The sequence below is a fragment of the Gadus morhua genome, chromosome 2 (genome assembly GCF_902167405.1).
Source record: "Gadus morhua chromosome 2, gadMor3.0, whole genome shotgun sequence".
Classification (NCBI taxonomy): domain Eukaryota; kingdom Metazoa; phylum Chordata; class Actinopteri; order Gadiformes; family Gadidae; genus Gadus; species Gadus morhua.
The window spans coordinates 7,394,697-7,407,196 of record NC_044049.1 but is presented as its reverse complement, the minus strand read 5'-3'; the positions used below and the strand labels follow the sequence as shown (position 1 = coordinate 7,407,196).

General features: G+C 42.0%; 1 protein-coding gene across 2 annotated transcripts in view; it reads left to right on the top strand.

The window, feature by feature from the left end:
* The window catches only part of kcnt2b (potassium sodium-activated channel subfamily T member 2b), a 67,639-nt gene that overhangs the window by 31,624 nt on the left and 23,515 nt on the right, over window positions 1–12,500 (top strand). For both annotated transcript variants that reach the window (XM_030337826.1, XM_030337817.1), the window contains exons 12-14: window positions 8,524–8,660; window positions 10,031–10,094; window positions 11,554–11,662. In XM_030337826.1, the coding sequence (XP_030193686.1) occupies window positions 8,524–8,660; window positions 10,031–10,094; window positions 11,554–11,662 (310 nt within the window). The remainder of the gene's footprint in view (window positions 1–8,523; window positions 8,661–10,030; window positions 10,095–11,553; window positions 11,663–12,500) is intronic.

Sequence of the window (12,500 nt, the reverse complement as noted above, 5' to 3'; positions counted from 1 at the left end):
TGTAAAAGCAGCCAAGTTAAATTGCTTGAACTATTTATTTCATTCCATTGTTTTGTTGATATGCATTATTGAAAAGTTTCAAGCATATGGATTTAATGCAATATCCACAAACAGTTCAAAATGGTACCATGATATGCGGTCACAGGTACATAGTTATCACCTGACAAACATGTCACGGGTTGAAATCAAAGGCAGTACAAATAGATAAATATGTAGCTGAAGTTTCAAATGTCTTGTTTATTGTATTAACCAGTTCATTTCTCTTTTGTGAAAGTCACCAAAAGTCCAAAAAAGTTAAACGCAAGGTCACAGGCCAACAGTGGCGCTGTGTTGGGAACCAGCAGCCAAGAGCTTCCATGGAAACTTTCTACCCATGTTAAATAGATTTAGTTGGCAGTTCCTTTTCTGCCCATTTTTAAACTTGTGGAAGCACTTTGCAGTACTGGGAGACACCATTTCAAACGGCAATGGAGCTAGATTCTAAAAATATCAAAAGATGCCCAAAGCAAATACCTTTAACCCATAGTTGTGTTTTATCAAATTAAAAAATTTGAGTTTCTTTGACCACAAATTGAGCAGAAATATTTTGCATACAAATCTTTAAATAGTTTAACCACATTAAGAAAAATACATTTGTTAATTTTTTTTATTAGTGAAGCCACAAGTTTTGCACATTATCCAAACAGAATACCTGAAATGTTGATATTTTCAGCCCTTTCGGGTTAAAACAAGAGAAAAGGACAACCTAACAAGAGTGAAAAGTTTGGGTTAGGTGACCTATAGTTCGAAGATGTCCCTGGTCAGGTAGACTAAATGTGAAAAAAAAAAAAAAAAGTGTATTCCCAATTGCTCCAGGACATTTGTGTAATTTACTTGTGAGCTCTCCCTCAAGCCTAGAGAGACATCAGTGTTGAACCACCAACTGAAAGGGGGTATTTGCCATTAGTATGAGTGACAACATTTCATGGCTATTAATTTAGTTCATTATATTTAGCCGATTTGAATAGACTTTTCTAGCAGGTGAGGCTGTCAAAGAACTAAATATGGAGCAACTACAAAAAGTAAATTTGCAGCATGACCATATTATACAAAAAGTATAGGAACTGTTCTAGCAAATATGTTTTAGAAGTCTCTTTTGATAGGCAGGGAATAATTGTCTTTGTCACCCTGTAGTCATGCCATCAAATCTGTTGGGCAAAGTACCGCTACTGATTAATCCAGTAGACTCACCAGTCAAGTCCCCCTAGTTAGAAAATGGAAGAAACCCAGTTAGTCATGTTAATTATTCTGTTGTTACAAATGAAGACTAATACTTTCCACATATTGCGATCCAAGTTACGGGCTGCAGTCTTGGATTTTATAGTTCTATATGAATAGATTCAATTTACTAAACTATTAATCATGCTTCAGAAGAATTAACCTTTCTTGGATGTCAGATCTACCACAAGCCTCCATTGCCACAACCTCCAGATGGCTTACGACCTACGGCAACTCCTCGACTACTGCAAGCCAACAAATTGGCTCTTGCACACCAGACACGCATTTTGCTTTATTTTAGGTTTTCAAGCATCTTAAAATACCCAAATCATCGCTCCAATACACAAGTCAGCTAATGGCCTACAAGGAAATGCTGAAGCTAGTGTTAGTGATGGCGATAGAAATGGGCAAGCTTGCGTGTACAAATATACAACTAGAATTGCAAGGTTCACAGCCCAGTTGCATAAGTGGTCGCAACCGTTGGATTGTAAGCAAGGGTAAAAAAAAAAAACTTCCCACAAACTAGTCAACATGGTCAATTGAAAGCCTGTACAAAACAACCCTGGAATAGTCAAATGCAGCTTTACAGCGGATGAATTAAGCCAAATTGCATAAACATCCAATGGTAAACAGTATACAAATGCAATCAAGGTTGCACTCACACTAGGCCATCTGGCCGTCGCAACTGTGGCCTGGCCACGGTAGGCTCTTGTACATACGCCATAACGTCGCTAGGATCCAAACAATTCTACCAAACCTTAACCAACTAATGAAAAATGGAACAAAACTTTAGCACACACACCCAGTGACTAATCACCTTGTCCAGGGGTGTTCCAACGTGGTTCACCAGAGGGCCTTGTGGACTTAAAGTAAGCCACACATTTGACAGACAGCACCGAATGACGTTAAACTAAGCTAATCTACAGGTTACCAGTGCTAGTGCAATTACACGAGCATTTTGCACAATATTTGTACTCCAATGCTACGTAAAGCAGGCTTCTTCAGAAACCCGTAGCCTGCTACATTGAAGGGAAACTAACAAATCCTGACCAAGACCGAAAGATGGCTCTGGAAGCCACTACGGCCCACGCAGCAGATTACTGCGTGGACCGTGGTGGCTTCCAGATCAACCCTTCGGTGGACCATTCATGCACATGTATTCCGAGGATGTTTTGAAGACACTGGAGACCCATGGCACTAGATTCCTTTGAAGACTAAGTTGGTATGGGGGGGCCCAAAGGGGGCCCCCCCATAGATCTTGTCAGTCATCCAACACCTGTTAAGAAAAACACACACACATCACAAGATACAAATCAGCAAAGCTAGGTTAACAAATAGCGGTGACATGCATGTCAAGGTGCAAAGAGCAGGGATACTGATGGCTTGTGTCTGAGGAGACAGCCCAAAAACGTCAACATTTAATAAAGGAAGATAACTTTTACTCACTGCGGTGGTCTGTTTCGAAGTGCCATGTTGGTAGGAACATTTGTCTGGGCTGTTCAGTCAAATGCCCACAAAAACAAACACGCAACAACGCATACTTTCAGTTTGTATAAAGTGACAATAGTGATCTGCAATCCAGATCGAAAACTTTCAACCCTCACTAAACTCAACCTCGATTGACACAGGCCGATGCGAAAAGTAAACCAAACCCATTGTGTTCACCTTTGATAAAGGGGTGCGTGACAGGTGATCTCAATTAAGAGCTAATCAGAAAGAACACACTGATCGGCCATGAGTGAGACGTTCAAAACGAGGACGAGGATTTAACGGAATTGTTACCATTCAAATTCAAATTTCTTTATTATTGGATAGGGTATGAGCTCGGGCAGAGAATCTAAACACTGGCTGTGTCCCAATTCATAGGACGCGTCCTTCGTAGACCGCGTCCTTCGAAGGATGCGGCCTTCGTAGACCGCGAAGGACACTCCGAAGGCCGAAGAAATGGGACGGTCTAGCCTACGGAGCATTTCTGGTTTACGTAACAAACCGTTACCGCCCTTTCACTTGCGTGACCACGCTGCTCCTGTCACCTAGCAACCCTGACAGCTGAACTGACCTGTTAACAGAAGTTAAACCAGACAGCGCGAAAAAAAGAAACCAACAAAAATTATTATTGATCATTATGTTTTTGTATATAGTAGTTTTATAATAATTGTTGTAAATAGTCACATGAATGTTTGTTGCAAATAGTTTTATTGTTGTATATATGTTTCATACGAATACATTAGTCAATACAAAAAAGTTAGTAAGGGTTTTAATAAATAGTTAATCAAAAAAGTTAGTTAAATAGTTAGTTAAATAAGTTAGTTTCAATAAATATGTAAATAATAAACAATGCGTTAAATATAACAGACCATAAGTTATTTGTCCACCAAACGCTCCAAAATTGAGAAAAACCTATCCATTCTTTCCCTGCTTTCCTGGGCTTTCCTCTCCTCTGCCTCCCCCCTTTGTAGCCTCATGTCCTCTTTTATTAACTGGAACATTTACATCTTACATTTACATTTAGGGCATTTAGCAGACGCTTTTATCCAAAGCGACTTACAATAAGTACATTTGTCACAAGAAGTGCATCAATATATCGCTGTCGGTACAGAAAGGATGTTCATAGAACCAAGTGCAAGTACCACAATCGCTAGGCTAACCCATTCCCCGTGTTACAGCCATGATAGCAGCTACTGCAGTTGCTACACAGTTAAGTACTATAATACAATACAACACAGTGTACAATGGTGGCCAGAAGGGGGAGGGTGGCTATGCAGTCGAGGTGGACTCTGAACAGGTGAATCTTGAGTCCTTTTCGGAAGATAGTGAGCGACTCTGGAACATGTCTTCCTCTCTGTCCCTCTTTCTGGACCTTGGCCCTCGCTGTCTTTCCTCCTCCTGATCCTTGTCCTCCACCTCCTGATCCACCACTGCTGTACTTGGCCCTGGTGTGTTCTCAGGGATGGAGGCAATTAGGACAGGGGGGTTGGTGGAATGCCTCTGTCCCAATCCAATACCTTATCCATGGGGACAAACCAGGGCCAAGTGGCAGCAGTGGGTTTCCCACCTCCCCCCTCTCCTGACCCTGGATACTTGCAATCCTAAGGCAGAGGAAATCAATCATGGCAGTTAACAACAAGAGCAGTATCAAAACAAATTTCAGCAAAAGTTTTTCTTTGCCTGCGGGGGAGTCACCTTCCCCTGCAGGCCTATTTTCTCCAGAATTGTCCTAAACACAGAGAGATTATTAATCAGAGAAAACAAGAGACACATTTATCAATCATGTTAATAGCCCATGTTAATAGGCCATTTATAATACATACATTTGACCATCTTGTAAAGGTTACATTTAAATTAGCCCTCATCCTATATGAAGCCCATAATAATAAGACAACCAGTAGAAGTCAAAACACCCTTTTTCTTTGTGTGTTTTTCGAGTGCTGTCTAGTACTGATGCGAGCTGTGACTTTTTTTGTCTTTCTTTAATAACCCAAAATAGGACATCGTAGTAAACGATTTCTGTGGATGTTGTATCTGTCCTGCTTTTCAATGAGGGCTAATTTAACTAACCTTTACAAGATGGTCAAATGTAGATATACAAATGGCCTATAATAATTTTTATAAACTAACTTACGATATAAATAAACGATTGTTTCCTTACCCCCAAGCCACACTCGCCGAATGTTTCACCCCGGTGAAGAGCTCGTCGTTCTCCCCCCTGAGTTTGATCAATTGAGCAGTATGCTCCTTGCTCCCTAAAGCAAAACCAAATGTTAGAATTCGTTTTACTTTACACTAACAAACAAAAGCAGCTTAAATAGCAAAATAACCAAGTTAGCTGTGTAATCAATCCCAACGTCTGTAACGTTACGGTCTGAAAACCAGGGTCCACAACCTGTGTTCGCGTTGGTCCATTTATCTAACGTTACAGAATAGCAAATTATCTATATAATCGCCCCAATTTCGGTAAATAAAACCATTTTGACCGCTTAAATTTAAAACTATAGGGCTTAACGGGTGTTCTTTGTTACCGTTACAGCTTCACTAACTGTAACGTTACCTTACTTATATTGCATATTACTTTAATGAAATAAGTTTTAAGGATAACTTATTTGTGTTTTTAACGATACAAATTAGTATTTTAACATTTGTATCGTTAAATACTCGAGTGACTGGAAACCAAATACTTACATTTAAATGAAAAAGTCAAATCCACATTCTCCGCCATTATTGTTTTATTTTTTGGATTGACTGCGCAATGAATCTTGGGAGGGATACGTTGGGCCGTGAAGGATCTTGGGATACGTTGGGCCGCGAAGGATACAGCCGATGCATCCTTAAAATCCGGGAAAAGAAGGCTGCATTCGTAGGCCGCATTTGAAGGACCCTTGGAATTGGGACAGCACTTGGCGCGTCGCTGTGACGCAATCGGCGTCGACGCATCCTTCGAATGCAGCCTTCGAAGGATGCGTCCCCTGAATTGGGACACAGCCACTGACTGGAACTACTTAGCAGGTGTCTGTGTAGGGCTATATCAGGAGTTAATGCACGCACTGCAGCCAATCAGAATCATAGTATTCCCCCAGACCGTGGTCTACTCTAAACAATATTATTCACGAGTTATAAACAACCCCTACACATCAATATTAATGATAACCCTGTGGAAATTGCCATAAGTGAGAGACACAATTTCGCACGTTGAGCACACAGTTGTGTGACTCGTTTATTTAGTAAGAGAGAAACAGGAAATCAAAACGTGCTGAAGGTAAACAAATCCCGCATGGGCTCTGACGTCATGAGACGCTCGTAATCCTTAAAAGGGACAGCGATCCCTGAACCACCAAGACAGTAAACGACATGCCTAACACAATTGAAAGAACAACACATAACAAAATACGGTAGGTGAAGTATGTTACACTCACTACAACCCATTAAATACGGTATGATTTCTAGATGTCATGGCAACGTCCGCTCGCGACACTGGACTTGCGATCGAGGCATCGACGCGGACGTTCATTCACATAGCCAAAAACAAGAGAATAGATGGCTAGATAAAATAAACATCAAGACATACAATTCTAAAAAGAACAGATGAAGCAGCTACCCTTTTTTCCTTCGCGGTTTGCCTACAGAGCAGCGCACCTGCATTTAATGGTGTATTGTCACAATTTCTCAGTATCAAAGGTGAAAGTAGAAACGGGTGGCCAAAAGCTGTCATATTGTTAGTTATCACAGACAATTTTAAGTAGAAACGGGTGGCCAAAAGCTGTCATTTGTTAGTTATCACAGACAATTTTTAACAATGAATGATCTGTACGGAGCTCCATAAGGGACATTAGGGAGAACGCTCCCGGACAGAACCTTAGTTTGGAAGTCATGCTTAGTGACACGACAAATAGCCTACTTCCAATTGAAATACAAAATTTAGAAAATAGGCCTACGTGTCCCTGATCACGTTTGAATAGATTAAATAACGTGACAGTGTCACGTATTTTCGTGAGACCATACCCGTACTTCCATGAGTATACTTCAGATGTGAGTGCTGTTCCAAATCGAGAACTCCGTGGTGCACTAACCGGAAATTACGATCACGACTGCCGCCGTGGCTCCTCCCCCGCAATAAACATCCCGCTTTGAACGGTGAACTCTTTACGCCTAGCAGCTATAAAAACTACTACAAAATGACTCTAGAGTGGCGAAGTCACGCCCCTTCCGGTAGAGCTCATGGGACCTATGAGATCGAAAAATATGAATGGGTGAGAGAAAATAATTATTTTCTGGTCCCAGTCTTTATATGCCCTGGATTACACATATGTTGTTTGTGGATTTAAATGATAATTTTTCATGCAAAAAATACTAAAATTTTTCGTGAAGAAGTTTGTTAATTCTAGGTTTTATGTGAAGCCGCTTTGTTAACTACAGCTCTTCGCTGCTCTCGAGGCATATGACCACACCCGCACTTGGAACTCAGCACAGAGATGGCACATAGAGATGGCACATAACTAAAACTCTCCACATGCCCCGACTTATAGTGGTTTTCACCTCTTTCTATGCTTTTATCCTCGCCTTGAAAAAAAGTGGTGAAGTGGAGCAGAGATAAATAATTTGCCATAGAGCCTTTACACAGTTCTTCCATAGTTCATAAGAGACATTTTGTCATGAGGAAAAAAGACTTATAGATAACAGGGCTAACTAGGGCTGTCAATCAATAAAAATATTTAATCGTGATTAATCGCATTATTGTCCATATTTAACTTGCAAATTGCAAATTAAGCGCACATTTTTTAACCCTTCTAAATATATCTTAAAAGATGATTATAGATTATTGATGAGGATTACATTTGTTCTTTTCCACACTTCATGAATAGATCCATGCAGGAGTGTGAGGGTCGCCCCATACCATTTAACAGGAGACTTCTGTCATGTTGTACAATCCAAGTGGGGACCATCTTTTATATTTTTTCCCATGTAAACACATTGACAGAAGCAACAGTTGCAGTTCGCAAACACTCATTGAGTGAAACACTAGGCACAGACAGCTCCCTTGCTGCAGTGAATGGAGTCCCCTCTTTGATATGTAAATATCGCTTAAGTATTCAAGTCCCCTCTTGGCAACTTCTTTAAAAGAAATCAAAAAAACACATTTGAAGTTAAATTATGACAAAATAACTTAAAACTAAACTCTGTATTATGTTTTTGTATTTTTTAAATGACCAGAAATAGAGGTCCACACTTGGTCGATGAAAACCGATAGTCCCCTGTTGGTAGGGTAAACGTGTGTGTGTGTGTTTGTATGTGTGTAGGACTACTATGTGGTGATCCTGTGTTTATGTGTGTTTGTATGTATGTAGGACTACTATGTGGTGATCCTGTGTTTATGTGTGTTTGTGTGTGTAGGACTACTATGTGGTTATCCTGTGTTTATGTGTGTTTGTGTGTGTAGGACTACTATGTGGTTATCCTGTGTTTATGTGTGTTTGTATGTATGTAGGACTACTATGTTGTGATCCTGTGTTATGTGTGTTTGTGTGTGTGTAGGACTACTATGTGGTGGTCCTGTGTTTATGTGTGTTTGTATGTATGTAGGACTACTATGTGGTGATCCTTTGTTTATGTGTGTTTGTATGTGTGTAGGACTACTATGTGGTGATCCTGTGTTTATGTGTGTTTGTATGTAGGACTACTATGTGGTAATCCTGTGTTTACGTGTGTTTGTGTGTGTGTGTGTAGGACTACTATGTGGTGATCCTGTGTTTATGTGTGTTTGTGTGTGTGTAGGACTACTATGTGGTGATCCTGTGTCCAGCAGAGATGGACGTCCAGGTACGGAGGGTGCTACATGTGCCGCTGTGGGCCCAGAGAGTGATCTACCTCCAGGGCTCGGCCCTCAAGGACCAGGACCTGATGAGGGCCAAGTCAGTCAGTCCCCCCCCCCCCACCCGGCTTATTATACTATCATAATTACCATTATGATTACAACTTTTATTGTGATTATGATTTTGATGAATGAATTGGTATGTGTTTCTGTGTTTCTTTTCTATTTATGCTAATTATGCAAAGTGCTACCCTAACAGACTTTACTGTCGGACAGACTTGGCTGACCAATTAAAACAAAAAGTATAACTAAGCAATTATAGTTAAATTAAAACCATAATTGAAACCAAAAAAGTACACCTTCAATAACATTTGTATCTTGATTAGATTGTGCCCATCATCATTCAACATTATAACAAATTTCTAAAAGGCTGCCACATTAAATTGCACCATAGTTTTCTTATTGTCTACTTATACAAGAAAAGAAGGGTGAAACCGTTGTGTTTGTTTTGTCGCCCTACTTCCGGTCATTGTAGTTTCGAGTGAGAGGGAGCCAAGAGTAGAGTAGACAAGAGTACATCACCGTACGCTATGAAGGTGTCAAGCGTTATGTTCTGTGATAGGTTCATTGTAAATATTGTGTTTTAGACGAATAAACGCTTGGAATATGAACATGAAGGGCAGTAGGAAACATTAACTCTGTTATACAACTAACTGAAAACTTTAAACTTTAAAAACTGGCTGAGGTTCACAACTACCTTCAAAAAGAGGAAATCGCCCTTTGTCTAACAGTACACAACCCACTTTCCCGCTGTGTAAATACTGGTTGGCTTTGGTACTCATAGCCTCACCATCAACTCCTTAAGACTCCAAAATAAGTGGCCATGTCCTTGTAGCCACTTCTCCGTATCGTCTGACCTTCTTATGAGATTTTATTTGTGCTCCCTTGTTGAACACGTTGATTTGTTTGTCATTATAGATTCAAGCTAACTGAAAATATATTAACAAACCTGCTGGCTAGCTGACTAGCTAGCTAGCGGTAGTTGACAGTGACGACGTTAGCGGAAGCCGGTTGACAAAATGCGCGCCGGAATAGGGGAAATAACAAAAGAAAAGGAATCCAATTCCCCCTGACCTGGACGAGGACATGTTTGCTTTGCCCTACATTTATTTCCCTTTTCTTTCTTTGTTGTTAACCATCCCCCTTTTGTCCGTGCCCTTAATAACATACTGCCTCTTTCTTCTCTTCTGCCTTCCCCTTCTGACACGACCTGTCTGTCCGCTGTCTGTCTGTTTGTCTACGGTCGTCTGCTGCCTTGCGCTCCGTCTCTCTGTCTCATCTGTTATTCTGTGTGCCTGCTCATCGTTTGTTGTCGTCTGCTATCTGTCTGTCTGTCTGCTATCTGTGTGTCTGCCATCTGTCTGTCTGTCTGCTCTCTGTCTGTCTGTTGGTCTGTCTGTCTGCCGCCAGGATGGACGATGCCGAGGCCTGCTTCATCCTCAGCAACCGTTTTGAGGTGGACCGCTTCGCTGCTGTGGGTTCCTAACACACCCGCCTGTCTTTCTCCGTCTCTCTCTCTGCGCCTCAAACACTCAACCATCTCTCTCTTTCTCACCCATCTCTCCCTTTCTCACCCATCTCTCTCTTTCTCACCCATCTCTCTCTTTCACACTCGTCTCTCCATCCCTCTTCCTCTCCCATCTTTCTCTGTTTATCACTAGTCTCTCTCTGCCTCTCTCTTTCTCACCATCTCTCTCCGCCTCTCTGTTTCTCGCTACCGCTCTGTCCACTTCTCCATTGTGGTCAGACCTTGTATTTACCAAAGGTATTAATTCTAAAGTGTTAGTGGATACAATAGGTATACTACATGAGAGTGTAGCTGTGAATCAATATAGTATAGTAGACGGAGCAACACAGACAGACATACATTCAGGCCTATATACAAAGACACATCCATACAACAGACAATCACACATACATACACACACACACACACACACACACACACACACACACACACACACACACACACACACACACACACACACACACACACACACACACACACACACACACACACACACACACACACACTATAGAATGTGTTTCTTCCTGGTCTTCACGTTGTCCTCTGGGCACTCAGCGCTTCAAGCGTCTTATTAATGAGCCTTCACAATTGAGACGCAGAGCAGCCATGTTGGAGAGACCCACAGATGCCGCTAATGAAGCCTCTTCTCTTCCTTATTATTCTCTCTCTACCCTTCTCTCTCTATATACACCTCTCTCTCCTTGTCACTGTCCCTCTCTTTCCTCTCTCTCTGTCGTTCTCCCTTTATTTTCTTCTCATCACTATCTCTCCCCGCTTCACTCCTTCCTCCTTTTCTTTTTGTTTTGTCATCTTTCACCTAGTTATCTGTCTGCTTCTCTTTTGGTGAATGCTCTTTTTGTTTCCTCCTGTTCGTGTTTCTCCTCCACCTTCCTCTCTGTCTCTCTCTGTCTTTGTCCCGATCTCTCTCTCTTCTCTCTGTCTCTCTCTCTCTCTCTCTTTCTTCTCTCTGTCTCAGTCTCTATCTCTCTCTTCTCTCTGTTTCTCTCTCTCTCTCTTTCTCTCTCTCTCTCTCTCTCTCTCTCTCTCTCTCTCTCTCTCTCTCTCTCTCTCTCTCTCTCTCTCTCTCTCTCTCTCTCTCTCTCTCTCTCTCTCTCTCTCTCTCTCTCTCTCTCTCTCTCTCTCTCCCTATCTATCTCTCCCTCTCTGTCTCTCTGTCTCTCTCTCTCTCTCTCTCTCTCTCTCTCTCTCTCTCTCTCTCTCTCTCTTTTCTCTCTGTCTCTGTCTCTCTCTCTCTCTCTCTCTCTATTTTCTCTCTCTCTCTCTCTCTCTCTCTCTCTCTCTCTCTCTCTCTCTCTCTCTCTCTCTCTCTGTATCTCTCTCTCTCTCACTCTCTCTGTATCTCTCTCGCTCTCTGTCTCTGTATCTCTCTGTCTCTCTCCGTCAGGATCACCAGACCATCTTGCGAGCCTGGGCGGTGAAGGATTTCGCCCCAAATTGCCCGCTGTATGTTCAGATCCTGAAACCAGAGAACAAGTTCCACGTCAAATTTGCAGGTAGCGTTCTGATGCATAACCACCAGACAGTGGTGGACAACTCACACACACACACACACACACACACACACACACACACACACACACACACACACACACACACACACACACACACACACACACACACACACACACACACACACACACACACACACACACACACACATACGTTCAAACACACATACACTCATACACTGGTCAATTTCGATGTTACTACTCTCATTTGATCACGACAGGATGCAGGAAATGAATGGTCTAGCCCTTTGGAAATTGGATGCTTTCAGCTCCATTTCGAAGTCGTTAGGCTCGTTTCATTTGTGAACAACATCATCACACACATCCTAAATAACACCGTGTTGGCGGTTTGGCCGGCGATGCGCAACCAGGTGTCGGGGACAAATGCCATTGATCTCGTACTAAAACGTTAAATATAATATTGAAACATGAATGTGTGGCGGGCGGTATTTGTTGTTGTCATGGGATTTTTCCAAAGTATAAGAAGAAGAAGAATACAATAATTCTCTTTATCGTCATAGCACAAAGTACAGCGACATTGAAATGCCTTCCAGATGCACAACAACATAATAAGCACTGACCGCACCGTGTGGGGTACAGACGTTTCATTTGTCCTGTTCTTTTTCACCGTTTGCTGTTGAGGGAGGGGCCGTCTCCCCCGCCGGTGCTCGTGCCTCTCTCCTCCGTCTGCACTCCTCCTCCATTCGGTTTCTATTAGCACGCCGGAGTGGCGGTATAGGTCGAGGTGATCGTGGCTCCGCTAGCCGTTCAGCCTAATGCTTTTGAAAAAAAACAAACCTCAACAGCAACAACAGCGACAAAA